The sequence below is a fragment of the Anabrus simplex genome, chromosome 13 (genome assembly GCF_040414725.1).
Source record: "Anabrus simplex isolate iqAnaSimp1 chromosome 13, ASM4041472v1, whole genome shotgun sequence".
In the NCBI taxonomy this organism is placed as follows: domain Eukaryota; kingdom Metazoa; phylum Arthropoda; class Insecta; order Orthoptera; family Tettigoniidae; genus Anabrus; species Anabrus simplex.
This window is the reverse complement of record NC_090277.1, coordinates 8,364,333-8,379,516: the sequence shown is the minus strand read 5'-3', so window position 1 is coordinate 8,379,516 and position 15,184 is coordinate 8,364,333. Positions and strand designations below refer to the sequence as shown.

General features: G+C 39.7%; 1 protein-coding gene across 1 annotated transcript in view; it reads right to left on the bottom strand.

The window, feature by feature from the left end:
• LOC137502942 (zinc finger protein 782-like) overlaps positions 1-15,184 on the bottom strand; it is a 78,943-nt gene that overhangs the window by 44,346 nt on the left and 19,413 nt on the right. The window contains exon 5 of the mRNA XM_068230162.1: positions 12,777-12,872. Within this exon, the coding sequence (XP_068086263.1) occupies positions 12,777-12,872 (96 nt within the window). The remainder of the gene's footprint in view (positions 1-12,776; positions 12,873-15,184) is intronic.

The window sequence follows — 15,184 nt, the reverse complement described above, 5'->3', positions numbered from 1 at the left end:
CCTAAATTAGCCTTTATCTCCTCATTCTGAGTACCCTCCTGCCATTGTTCCCACCTGTTTGTACCAGCAATCATTCTTGCTACTTTCATGTCTGTTACTTCTAACTTATGAATAAGATATCCTGAGTCCACCCAGCTTTTGCTCCCGTAAAGCAAAGTTGGTCTGAAAACAGACCGATGTAAAGATAGTTTCATCTGGGAGCTCACTTCCTTCTTACAGAATACTGTTGATCGCAACTCCGAGCTCACTGCATTAGCTTTACGACACCTTGATTCAATCTCACTTACTATATTACAATCCTGGGAGAACACACAACCTAAATACTTGAAATTATCGACCTGTTCTAGCTTTGTATCACCCACCTGACAGTCAATTCTATTGTAATGAATAATTCACTTCCCGAGTTGACTTGCAGAAGGCAAGGGAGCACGCAATTTTGTTCAAAACTCCCCTACTCAATTGTCTTTTGCTGTAGGCCAGGATGCCCAACATTATACACAAATGTACCCATCTAAAGTGTGACAAGCATTAGGCATAGTGGCCTGCTATTTTAATGGAAACTCACCAACTCTATGTGACGGGCAGTAAGCTGGCATCAGCAGGAAAAATGGCCTGCCATTATAAGAATAACTGCACGACTCAATTTCGACTGGTAGCAGGGAAGTTGCCTGTCATTATAAAAAACTCGTCAACTCTAATCTGTCTGGAAGTAGGAAAGGGGGCGTGCCATTGCAACAAAAACTCCTCAAATCAATTGTGACCGTGCAGTAGATAACGGAGCCTGCAATTATAATATAAACTTGGCAGTAGGCATGTGAGCCTGCCGTTATCACCAAAAAATCCGCAACCCACACTTTACATTGGAAACAATGAATGGGGACCACCCCATGCTATTTCTTGGATAGCGCTAAGAGACATGCGATTTTAAAACAATCTTATTTACTGCATGTGCAGTATTTACTTCGATATCCGTATACAATGTAGAATATGTAAGGCTTTTCAGGCGTTTGCTCTATTAACCAGCGTTTCGCCTTAGGTCTGACACTAGACTCGTCAGAGTTGGATGTGTCAGACCCTACACACTGACGCTGGGTGAATGCAGGTGAGCTTATCAGAACCCTATATAAGAGGCACAGTCTGATAACTGCATAGGGAGATAAATCTTCACAATGGAATTATTGCCCGTATGCAGTTATCAGACTGTGCCCCTTATACAGGCTTCTGATAAGCTCACCTGCATACACCCAGCGTCAGTGGGTAGGGTCTAATACATCCCACTCTGACGAGTCTAGTGTCAGACCTAAGGCGAAACGTTGGTTAATAGAGCAAACGCCTGAAAAACCTTACATGTGATATGTTTTTGACATGCTCTATTGGTGAAAAATATCTAATTCCCTCCATGGGAATTTAGAATTTTCCATTCGGAATTGCTAGGCGGGCAATATTTCCATTGTGGAGATTTATCTCCCATATGCAGTTATCAGACTGTGCCTCTTATATAGGCTTCTGATAAGCTCACCTGCATACACCCAGCGTCAGTGGGTAGGGTCTGGCACATCCCACTCTGACGAATCTAGTGTCAGGCCTAAGGCGAAACGCTGATTAATAGAGCAAACGCCTGAAAAGCCTTATATCTGATATGTTTTTGACATGCTCTATTGGTGAAAAATATCTAATTCCCTCCATGGGAATTTAGAATTTTCCATTACAATGTAGAGTACCATAGCGAAGCACAGGTATATTTGCTAGTTTTCATATAAATTCCTAAAGCGTTCTAAATAATGGAAATTAGACAGCTGCTTCCCTATGGATACATAACCGAACACAACCACTCGAGAATCAAGTGCAGTTTATGGTCTAAGTCCCATACCAGTGTGAAAATTTACACCAACACTCTCCAACAGTCAAGGAGTGGCTCGAGGTAGCAGGCAAAATGAACTACTGTAGAACTTCGATAATTCCAAATCTGTTAATTCAAAATCACGCTTAATTCAAAGAAGCTCTCTTTCCTGGAAACATAAGGTATGGTTTGCTTGTTATTTGAGTTGTTTAATTCGAAATACGGATAACTCGCAATTCGAGGAACAGTGTCGCTCCCATTACCAAAATGCAGACTTTTAAATCAAAACAGCCCTAACATTAAAAAAATAGTATTTTACAGAATAATTTAAGTTGAAAATTTATCCACGTCATCATAGAATGCATCTTCCGGAATGTGCAGGGGTGGCTTTCCGCACTTTCGCTCACTTCGGTGTGTCTACAGTGTGCTATATATTTGCTAAGATCTAGTGAAATCATAATTCTTTTGTATTCAGTGCTTTAAAGAATGCCACAATATCGCGTAGCAGGCGGTGTGTGGAGAAGCAGGATCCGCAAACACTGGTGATGCCCAGTTGGCGAAAAAGCGTGGCTTATATAATCAATTCGTACGCACCTAACAAAATTGTCAATGTCGATGAAACTGCATTTCTACGCAGAGCCCAAACCGACTTATCCTTTTAAAGGAGAGAAGTGCGAGCCGAGAAATTGTACAAGGGTGGGGGTCACTGTACTGTGTTGCAATGCACAGGGAAGCGAAATACTTCATGGGAAAGTGCGGTAAGGCAAGAAGTTTTAAGGTCGTTGGGCACTCTCCGTGCAAATACAAAGCATCTAAAAAATGGAAACAGTACAGTAATCCAGAAAAGTGCTTTTTCTCCCTTTGCGTGAGGTTCTGTTTACCAGCAATTTATCCAAGTGCGTTATTTGAATAATGTAAATGCACCTTGTTGGATACATTTCGGAATTTTTTCCAAGGCATTTGAAAGCTTTAAACTCTCCTTTAAACTCATACGTAAATGGGTCTTAGAATACTTTGTGACGTGGCACGGGTTGGCATTTCTGAATTACGAGAGAAGTGCCATGGTAGGAAATTGTACAAGGATAGTCACTGTACTGTGTTGTAATGTAAACGGAAGCATGAGACTTTCTCCCCACGTCATAGGGAAGTGTGATAAGCCACGATATTTTGAAGGGGATTATTTATTTTCCGTGTAAGTACAGGGCATCTAAAATGCATCAGTACACTAATCCAGTGAATAAAGGACTTGCACAGGGAAGCCAACTTAGATTTCTTCTCGTCTTTCATTCATGCTTTTTTCCTTCCATTGCGGAAGTTTATGTTTGTCAGTGAGTTATCAAAGTGCATTATCTGAATACTGCAAACGCACCTTGAACACATTTTGGAAATAGCTTTTTATCAATAGCATCTAAAAGGTTTAAACTGTAAATCAAGGTTAATTGCATGCAGTACCGGGTCTTAGAATATCTTTTAACGCGGCAAGGGTTGGCATTTGTGAATTACAAGTTGACAGTTAATTCGAAATCACGTAATTCAAAGTCATATGTTTGTGTCCCAACAACATCGAATTAACGAGTTTTCACTGTAATTATATAGACCAGTTGAAGAGGAGAGGTACAGGAGAAGACATGACACATGGCACTAGAACTGCTGAGAACATCCGTGAAGAGTGTACAATCTAAAACCGATGATGTCATCCATGTTTGACGCAGATAATCGACTGACTGTAGTCCCGTAACTGTGGCAGTGTGCGCACGTCAAATGCCGAGGAGAATGCAGCAGTAAATGACGAATGCGGTGATGGTGAGTTCACAATGTTAAAAAGTAGTCAGTTGTAGCTACCTACTAACAAGAAAGGAAGATATAATCTACGGCTTATCAATCTCTATTCTTACGCCACCTATAGAATGAAATTATACTATTTTGGACAATACAAGCAGAGGACAACACCAACGTAAAAAGGGTGTGAAGCAGACTTCCAGCAACACATGATGACAGACACATCAGGCAGATACACTGCAGAACTCCCTATTAAGAAATACTTTAAACTGTGTTAATCTAAACAAATAACAAGCCCGCCTGGTGGCCATGATCATTAAGGCGCTGAAGTCTAAAACGGTCTAACACCGAGGTTAGCCGGTTCGAGTCCCGTTGGTCGAAAAAATTTTCACCATCAGAATGTTGGCCGGCAGGGTAGGGGAGGTGGTGGTATACAATTTCTAATCACTAGATTGCGTGCCAAAAGCCTGGATTAAATTCCAAACCTCTCCGCAGTGCTCATATGGAGTGAGGGCATATGACGCTGTTGATGGTGATTCGTCCATCGGATGGGGACGTTAAGCCTTGAGCAGACCCCTTGGTGCTATTCGACAGGAGTAGGCTATGTGCCGGCACCGGGTTTCACCCTCTCCCTACTATCATATATCACGTCATTCATTTCATCTCTCATTAACTCCTCTGATGAGGTCGACGTCAGGAAGGGCATCTGGTCATTAAAAAAAACCGCCACGACAAATTCATCCCATCCTCATACCTGACCCCGTAGGGAAACGGGACAAAGGGTTGGACAAACAATCTAAACAAATGGCAATTAAGCATGTCCTGTACTTGAAAAAAAAAAAAAAAAAAAAAAAAGACTGAAAATAAAGTTCTGTCAGGAATATATGGAATTCATGTGTGAATTCAAATCACTGGATCACATGAAATAAATACAGTAGAACCTCGATAATTCAAAATCGGTTAATTCAAAATCCCACGTAATTCGAAGAAGCTCTCGTTCCCGGAAACATGAAATACAGTTCTGCATGTTATTTAAATTGTTTAATTCGAAATGCAGATAATTCGTAATTCGAAGTACAATGTCGGCCCCATTACCGAAATTCAGACTTTTAATTCGAAACTGCCTTTACATTTTAAAACAATAGTATGTTACAGAGTAACTTCAACTCGAAATTTATCCGCGTCATAATAGAACGCGTGTTCCGGAACGTGCAGGGGTAGCTTTCCGCACTTACACTCACTTCGGTGGGTCTACAGTGCGCTTCATGATTGCCAAGTTGAATGAAATCGGAATTCTTTTGTATTCAACCTTTTCAGGAACGCCGTAATATCACGCAACAGGCAGTGTGCGGGAAAACAGAATGCGCAAACGCTGGCGATGCCGACAGTTGACGAAAAAGCGTGGCTCATATAATAAATTCGTAGGCACCGAACAATACTGGCATTGCCGATGAAACTGCATTGCTTTATTTTAATGCGAGCCCATACGGTCTTATGGTTTTGAAGGAGAAAGTGCCAGCCGGGCAATCGTACAAGGGTCGGGGATGGGGATCATTGTAGTGCGTTGCAATTGCAATGCACATGGAAGAGAGAAACTTTATCACCTATAAGCTACTTACGTCTTAAGGGCGTCGGGCACTTTCCATCCCAGTAAAAAGCATCTAAAACTGCAAACAGTACAGATATCCAAAAAATAATGCATTTGCACATGGGAACCAGCATAATTTATCCTCGTCTTTGAATTGTGTGATTTTTTCTTTCGTTACGTGAGGTTATGTTCGTCAGTGATTTATCCAAGTGCATTATTTGAACATTGTAAATGCACCTTGTTGGATACATTTCGGAAATAGATTTTCTATGGCATTGGAAAGGTTTAAACTGTGAATCGAGGTGATTGCATGTATTAATGGGTCTTAGAATACTTTGTGACGCGGCAAGTGTTTACATTTCTGAAGTACGAGAAAAGTGCCATGGCGGGAAATCGTACAAGGATAGAGTCATAGGAAAGTTTGATTTTAAGGGCATCGGGTACTTTCTGTGTAAATACAAGGCATCTAAAATGCATACAGTATAGTACTCCAATGAATAAAGCACTTGCACATGGGAGCCAGCATAGATTTCTCCTCGTCTTTGAATCGTGCTTTTTTTTTTTCTTTCTTTCTTTCTGTCGTTGCGTGAGGTTATATTTGCCGGTGAGATATGCAAGTGCATTATTTGAATACTGTAAATGCACCTTTTTGGATACATTTTGGAAATTGTTCTTTTTTCATGGCATTTGAAGGGTATAAACTGTGAATCAAGGTTAACTGCATGCAGTAACGGGCCTTAGAATATTTCGTAACGCGGCAAGGGTTGGTACTTCTGAATTGCGAATTGGCGGTTAATTCGAAATCACGTAATTCGAAGTCCGATTTTTGAGTCCCAACGACTTCGAATTAACGAGGTTTTACTGTAAATGTGAAACCCTCGCAGGAAGAAAATCACTATTAAGTCACTATTAAAGTCCACATCACCCTTTCATAAATCAGTCAATTTTAATAACAAAATCACTAGTTCATTTCAATGCTTCGGTCAAGACTGACAATGGCTTATGTCTCAATTACATCCGCCATGAGGGGCCATCTATTCAAGAACATCTCTTCTCTATAATCATCTGACTGCAGGCTCAATTAATGGCACTTACAGCCGATCTTCAGGTGAACATCAAAATAACATTTACAATTCTCTTGCAAGATAGGCCACAATAGCCAATTAAGACATATGGACACACTACGGTGACCTACAGAAAAGTATTCTTTGCCACAAGATGCACGAAAGAATTCAACACAGGTACAAGCTCTCCTCATGCAGAAAACTTCATTAATCAAGACTTCCAATTAGATGGCTGTATTTCTGGTATGGCTGAATTACAGGAAACAATCAAAATTTGTTATGAACTATTAGAACTTCTCACAAGTAGAGACATCAACTTACGGACATGGAACTCTACCTGCCCAGTGTAGTTGAATTGAATTCCAGCTCAGCTCCTTGTAATTTCAATGCTTCAGTCAAGACTGACAATGGCATGTCTCAACTACATCCACCATATAGGGCCATCTATTCAAGAACATTACTTCCCTATAATTATCTGACTGCGGGCTGAACAAATAGCTTTAGCGTGTGAATGTCAGATCATCTAGGAATGAAATTCGAGTGACAAAAATGTTGCTCTGTGTAAAATGCAAGGTAGCACAGCTAAAAGAAAACACTCCCTTCAACGTCTGAGATTTGGGGACCCTTTCTCTTGACAAGACTACTCAAAAAAAGGTTAAAGGTTCTGAGTTTGTACTTGGCAATGAAACAAATGAGTAGCACTATGTGCTGTGAACCCGCTGACTTAGTGTCCAGATGACTACATATGAACATTATCATCAACAATACAGTTTGTTGCCACGGACGTAGATGGATGAGTGGGAAAAGATCAAAATGTGAAGTTCAAATTAATCTCCAAGATCAAAGAATGTCACTAATATTTCTTACAGCCTGCATGATGATCTATTCAAAACAAAGTTTCAAGATTAACACGTTGAGTGCCAAGCGACCCCATTTGGATACGTGAGACTAGTCAAGTTTTTGAATTTCACGTCCATATAAGGGGTCGTACGTTCGTTTAAAATCGAGAAGGTGTGAACCCATTTGTCCGCATGTTAAGTGTGTGTTTCGAAGCAGTATGAAGTACGAGCGTAATCCCAGAAATAAGATCTATTCATTTTATAAATACAGAACTCTGTTCTTGTGGCTGTCGGTCACAATATTGTGAAGAGTGTTTCCCGCGCTCGCACATAAACATGCGCACGCCGCCTTGAGGCACTCAGTCTTGGCTTCCAGCCGTAAAGAATGGAGCTCCCCTTGGATACAACCGCCAAAAGTGAAGTGCGCGCAGTTATTCGGTTTTTGAAAGCAAAAGATACTGAACCGATTAAAATCCATCGCCAATTGATGGAAGTGTACGGTGGGTCATGCATGGATGCCAAAAATGTTCGTAAGAGGTGTACAGAGCTTGCAGCCGGTCGGACTGTTTGAAATACCGGAAAGTGTGCGCAAGACGGGTGCCGCACATGCTGACTGTAAACCACATCCGGCAACAAGGTGATTCCTCTCGCGCATTTCTTCAATGCTTTGCAGCCGAAAAGGACAACTTTTTAGACACTGTTGTCACGGGTGTCACGTGCGACCATGCAACAATAATGCCAGTGGCGGCATCCCTCTTCGTCAAAGCCACGGAAATTCAAGCAAACACAGTCTGCCAGTAAAGTCATAACACCTGTGTTTAGGGATCGAAAAGGAGTATTGTTTGTTGACTTTATGCCCGCTGGGAGCACAATTAGTGCTGACAGGTACTGTGAGACCCTGAAAAAACTCAAGACGGGCAATTCAGAACCAGAGAAGAGGCATGTTGAGCAAGGGCGTAAACATTCTCCATGACAACGCTCGTCAATACGTTGCCCGGCAAACCGTTACCCTCCTGCAACAGTTTCCGTGGAACATCACTACCCACGCAACCTATACTCCCGACTTGGTGCCCAGTGAGTATCGCTTGTTCCCGAAGTTGAGAGAACATTTGGCTGGAAAGTGATTCAGCACCGACGAGGTGAAAGATGATGTTTACAAATTCCTGAACAGCATGACAGCGAGCTGGTATGACATGGGAAGACAAAAACTGTCACAGCGTCTACAAAAAATGCATCCACCGAAATGGTGATTATGTAATAAAACAGCTAAATGTTCAAGCTGTAAAATGATGTAAACCGCTGTAGAAATAAACAGGTCTATACATTTATAAAAAAATAGGACACCTTACTTTGGGATTACTTTCGTATCTTCCTGCCATCTGTTGCTCATCTATTATGTATGTGCAGAGTCCACCTTTCGTTCGTCAGTTCCTGTTTTGGGGCGACCAGATATGACCAGAGTGCTTTGCCAGCGACAAAGTCACTGTCTATTTTGCACACGGATTGTTTATGTAAGCGTGCAGTGCTATGGCAGTAACTACGAGTAAATCGAGCAGTACAAGACTTAGTGCAGATAACCTGGATGATATGTTGAACAAGTCGGACAATGATGATGTAGAAGAAATATATAGTTACAGTTATTTTGAACTCAGTGCAGAGCAAATAGCGCTCTCGCGCATCCATCCACACTGATGAATTACAATCTTCAACATACACTTCCCCACTGTACTCCAGGTTTCCAAACCACCTGTTGCAACACTTTTGACCAACTTCAACCGTCTTCAATGATATAGTCACTGGTTTCGCATGATGCATAATCATCATTGCTAGGTTCTTTTACCCAAATTAAAATTTATACAAACGTAATTATATACATATTTAATATTCCCTAACTACAAATTCATTTCTTATAATATTATGCTCTTACACCCTAATATTACCAAATTCACATGATTTTCACTAATTTATATAATAAAAATTTATACGAAAATTCCCTAACCTTAAATCGTGAGATTGCCATTTACAAATATTTCCCCATTTAAAATCAGGGATCGTACTTTTGTACGGCTCCAGTATGAACAAGCTAACACGTCTCCCATAATCAGTGACACATACCACGTCCCTGCAAAGGAGAAGGTAAGTATGGCCGAGCGTTGGGACATTAACTACTATATAAGTGTGACTCTATATGGGGGCACGTGTACGTATACAATTCGTAATGACCAATACGACCCCATACAGGGTTGCAATAGTAGACCTAATATTCATAATAAGTTAATATATCATAAATATATCTTCATTTCAGCGGTCACTTGCTTGGTTAAGCCTGTGAACGCTTTAGCATCAGGGAGTAACTCGATGTTATTAGCCCATGCCACTAGACGGAAATCCCATGAATTTTGGTCGGGCACTCAATGTTAACCCTTTCCCTTTCAAGCTCTCAGCTGATGGATGTGTGAAAACTGACAGCCATATTTAGCACACTATGCATACACTTCTTTTAAAATTGCATTGAAGGCACACCAATGAAGATATCAGCATGAAAGTTGGCAAACTTATAGAATATACATCACTTAGTATCACTGCATGTAAGTCATTTCCCTAAACCAAAAGCGTTTAATGTTAAAAAATAATAAATATAGAAGCAAAGTTATAAATTTCAGATATTGAAAGTTTGGAAGTAATTCAAGGATATAGTATTCACAATCCGAGTTTGTTATTCATGTCAGTAGGAAGGCTATATTATTGTTTACTATCATGGTAAATATCACGATTCTATGTCCATTATATCCAAGAATAGATTAAAATGTTTAATGTGATGTTAACACTAAAAAATGTCAGCCATTTTTGCATAAAACACACATTTCTTAAATCTAATATAAAATTCGGACAGAGAAACATCACCATCACTTGAATAATTGTCAAGATATTCAGTGATATCATCGTCAGCTAAATGAACACTCTTCGCCATGTCGCGTGCGATAAATAACTAGGCCTAACCTAAATGAACTATATCTCACACTTCACTATCACTATGCACCTAATTACCTAAGAAAACTATTTCAATAATGAAGTAACAAGTAAACTAAATATATTGCCTACGATACAGCCTAATTTCACTATATACAGTAATCACGAATGAAAACAGAGAGAAATGAACGCAAGTTTGCCGCCAACCACGATGTAAACAAGACACGGAACTCCAGTGAGCACATGTTTCAGACCTCAAGAATAACGATAAATATGGTTAGCCGGCAGTTCCCGAGGAGTATAATGTGAGATAAAACTGTACTCTTCTTATTCCGTGCAAAAAAAAATGCTATTTGGCGCGTAAATAATGAAATAATTATAATAAAGGCGGGTAACGACGGATCGTTACCCTGACAGTTTTCGCAGGACCTGTGGGTACCGATAGATCGTTACCTTGAAAGCCAAAGGTTTAAACAAGGTACAGAGAGTAGCTGTAGATTTTATGTCATTAATCCCAAATTGTTGTAAACAACCCACAGAGTGAAATTCAAGACCACTGTTCGTAATGGAGCTGAACCCTGCACTCAAATGTTGCATTAATGTTGTGTAGCAAAATATCAACTCATATTAAGATTATAAACCCAATAATAGATCATGGATGACTAGACAATATCCTAATTCTATAGAAGTGGAAACGTTAGATCATTCTGTATCCATATCGAAATCTCACAAATCTGATTAAGACGTTGAAACTTCGACTAATTCATCCTGGCACCTAACTCATCACAACTCTGAGAGACAAGTTTTGGATCCCATCAGCAAGGGATATGGTAAAAAAAGCCACATTAATGCACGTCTCAAGTGCTGAAAATGGAATGAAGATACTTCTGAACAATTAATGTGAAACACACAAAGTGTGCAGTATCCCTAATGTACCCATTCTTCAACAATGGCAAAGACCCCAGCCCTTCTTGTCCCCACGAGGCTGTGCTAGTGCTAATTCCCCCATTACATGCACCAGGCCAATCTGCTATATAAGGCAAGGGGGTAGTTGACTCTGGAGCAGTCGTCAGCGTGGACAGGAGGCAGAGCCGTGTTTGGGAGAGCAAGTGTGCCCGCCATTAAAAAACAATTTACCCATCTAAAATGTGACTGGCCTAGTGGCCTTGCTACTACAACGGAAGCTCACCAACTTGGTTTGACTGTCATTAAGAAAAGGGGGCTGTCATTATAATTATAACAGCACAACTCAATTCTGACAAGCAGTAGCGAAGATGCCTGCTATTATAATAAAAACTCCTCAACTGTAATGTGTCTGAAGGTAGGAAAGGGCACTTGCCATTGTAACAAAAACTCCCCAAATCTATTGCAACCTTGCAGTAGGCAGAGGTGCAAACATTTGAAGTGGATTATCAGTAATCACTCTCCTCAGAAAATGTTTGAGTTTAAGTCCAAAGCATGTCCTCCATTCTCGATAATAATACCCCCTTTCTCCTTCCCGATGCAATCTATTCTTAAGTACATCATATTACACAATAACTTTTGCACACTAACTGTTTATTCAGTGATAAAAAATTCTTTGTAATTTGTTTCGCATCCAGCAGATGCTTTTCAGTGTAGTTATTCTTGAAACATCCTTCCCCGTGGTGACATTTTCGTCTCTTAACCAAAAAACGATTCCAGTGTATATGTGCTTAATGTGGCCCTTAATTCTGTAAATACAACATCACATAAGGATTTGTACTGGAAAAGAGCAGAGAAACTCCTTCATTAGCACAATGAATTTGACAATGCTTACGATCGAATAAGTACCATTGCCAACTCACAAGCAATGAAACAAGGGGGATTTATCAGACAAGCAGGTAAGGACTGAACATATTTCCCTCTTTATTTCTTTTTGTCCGTAGAAAATGACTTTCATGATAATATCGCTTTTCCGTCATTATTTGCCCTTCAACCGTAATGTCGTACTTATGGGGTGAAATCCATAATAATTACTGACAACACATAATAGTTGGCACCTCTGACTAGATAATGGGGCCTCCCATAATTATGAAAATTTACCAACACGACTGTGAATGGGAGTAGGCAGGTGAGCATGCCATTATCATCACAACTCTGCTACTTGTAATTTACATTGGAAACAATGTATGGGAACCTCACCATGCTGCTTCTGGATAACGCTAAAGGACATGCAATTTTTAAAAATCTTATTCACTGCATGTACTGTAATTTACTTTGATATCCATATAAAATGTAGAATGCCTTAGCGGGGCACGGGTACATTTGTTAGTAATTAATGTAATCAATAGGATAACTGAGGTGTATCATTTGGAAGAAACTAGTAAAATATCCAGTAACAGTGACAAAACATTTATCTTATAGCAACTCTGTATTCAAAAATATTTATGAAGTCAAAGGAATTGGTAGGAATGACACCAGCACCCTAATGATATAATATAGAGGCCTTTGCACCAATGGTAACTGCTACACAATACTTAATGCAAGATCATGGAACAACTTGAAGGAAAAGTGAAAATTAGGTAAGTAAACAGTCAATCGCATAAAAAAGTATATTTTCCATAGGACTATCAACTGTATGCATTGAAATTAAGGGTCAACTACTGATATCTCGTTGAGCCATTTCCTACCTACTTTCATTACCTGATGATGGCTTATCAAATTATGTACATTACCTCAAGAGAGTTTTCCTGTGTTGGCCCTGGCTCTGTTAACTCGGACTTGGCTTCTTTCTTCAGAGCTATCACTTCTGATACATGTTCAATATTTTCCTGTGGAAAACAAGATATAATAGATATGAACATAACACACATCTACAAATACAGTATCAACATATGGGCATAATTCATTACCTGCCAGTATTACAGTTACTTTCGAAATGTCACTAATTTTTAAGGAAGATTTCCACCAGCAGAGGATTCTTAAAACCAAAGGCTCTACTAAGAATGGTGTCACTATCATTGCTTACTTCTTATGTCAGAAAAAGGATGAGACTGAGAACCCTATATAAAATGGGAAACATTTTCTTGCCATATCAGAAGATACCCTATCAGCGATGGAATTGGGGCCATCTTGCACAGAATTTGGAAGGAAGCTGCCATAGACATAAAACACTAAATCTTATGAACTGTTTTCATATATCCAATAATATCAATCAAATTTTAGAGGTTGTTTGAACCACTTCAATGTCTTAAAACTGTTCTACATCTTTTATTCTCAGTATAGAGTTTGTTTACAGACATAAAAATACAGTAGAACCTTCATAATTCGAAATCGGTTAATTCAAAATCCCACGTAATTCGAAGAAGCTCTCGTTCCCGGAAACATGAGATACCGTTTTGCATGTTATTTAAATTGTTTAATTCGAAATACGGATAATTCGTAATTCGAAGTACAATGTCGGCCCCATTACCGAAATTCAGACTTTTAATTCGAAACTGCCTTTACATTTTAAAACAATAGTATGTTAAGAGTAATTTCAACTCGAAATTTATCCGCGTCATAATAGAATGCGTGTTCCGGAACGTGGAGGGGTATGGTAGCTTTCCGCACTTACATACTTCGGTGGGTCTACAGGGCGCTTCATGATTGCCAAGTTGAATGAAATCGGAATTCTTTTGTATTCAACCTTTTCAGGAACGCCGTAATATCACACAACAGGCAGTGTGCGGGAAAACAGAATGCGCGTACACTGGCGATGCCGACAGTTGACGAAAAAGCGTGGCTCATATAATAAATTCGTAGGCACCGAACAATACTGTCATTGCCAATGAAACTGCATTGCTTTATTTTAATGCGAGCCCAAACGGTCTTATGGTTTTAAAGGAGAAAGTGCCAGCCGGGCAATCGTACAAGGGTCGGGGATGGGGGTCATTTTAGTGCGTTGCAATTGCAATGCACATGGAAGCGAGAAACTTTATCCCCTCGTCATAGAAAAGTTCAATAAGCTACGTTTTAAGGGCGTCGGGCACTTTCCATCCCAGTACAAAGCATCTAAAAATGCAAACAGTACAGATATCCAAAAAATAATGCATTTACACAGGGGAACCAGCATAATTTATCCTCGTCTTTGAATTGTGTGATTTTTTTCTTTCGTTGCGTGAGGTTATGCTCGTCAGTGATTTATCCAAGTGCAATTTTTGAACATTGTAAATGCACCTTGTTGGATACATTTCGGAAGTAGTTTTTCTATGGCATTGGAAAGGTTTAAACTGTGAATCGAGGTGATTGCATGTATTAATGGGTCTTAGAATACTTTGTGACGCGGCAAGTGTTTACATTTCTGAAGTACGAGAAAAGTGCCATGGCGGGAAATCGTACAAGGATAGAGTAATAGGAAAGTTTGATTTTAAGGGCATCGGGTACTTTCTGTGTAAATACAAGGCATCTAAAATGCATACAGTATAGTACTCCAATGAATAAAGCACTTGCACATGGGAGCCAGCATAGATTTCTCCTCGTCTTTGAATCGTGCTTTTTTTTTTTTTTCTTTCTTTCGTTGCGTGAGGTTATATTTGCAGTGAGATATGCAAGTGCATTATTTGAATACTGTAAATGCACCTTTTTTGGTTACATTTTGGAAATTGTTCTTTTTTCATGGCATTTGAAAGGTATAAACTGTGAATCAAGGTTAACTGCACGCAGTAACGAGCTTAGAATATTTCGTAACGCGGCAACGGTTGGTACTTCTGAATTGCGAATTGGCGGTTAATTCGAAATCACGTAATTCGAAGTCCAATTTTTGAGTCCCAACGACTTCGAATTAACGAGGTTTTACTGTACCTTGAAATATCTGAATCATATTCTGTACTCCGGTTTTGCTGAGCTCACAGGGGCTACATACTTCATTGAGACAGTTTTCTTTCAAACAGAATATTTTAGTGCTTCCAGGTGTAAATATAAAAAAATGATCATGAAAGAAGCAGGCTCATCACTGTCAGATGTGATGTAGTCCAACCTCAAAGAAACTTAACCAATTCAATGTAGATAAAAAGACAACAGTAGCCACACTAAGGAAAGGATGGGGGAAAAATATGCACAAAACAGAGAGGGAAATAATGATAAACAGGAAAGAAATGTTAAT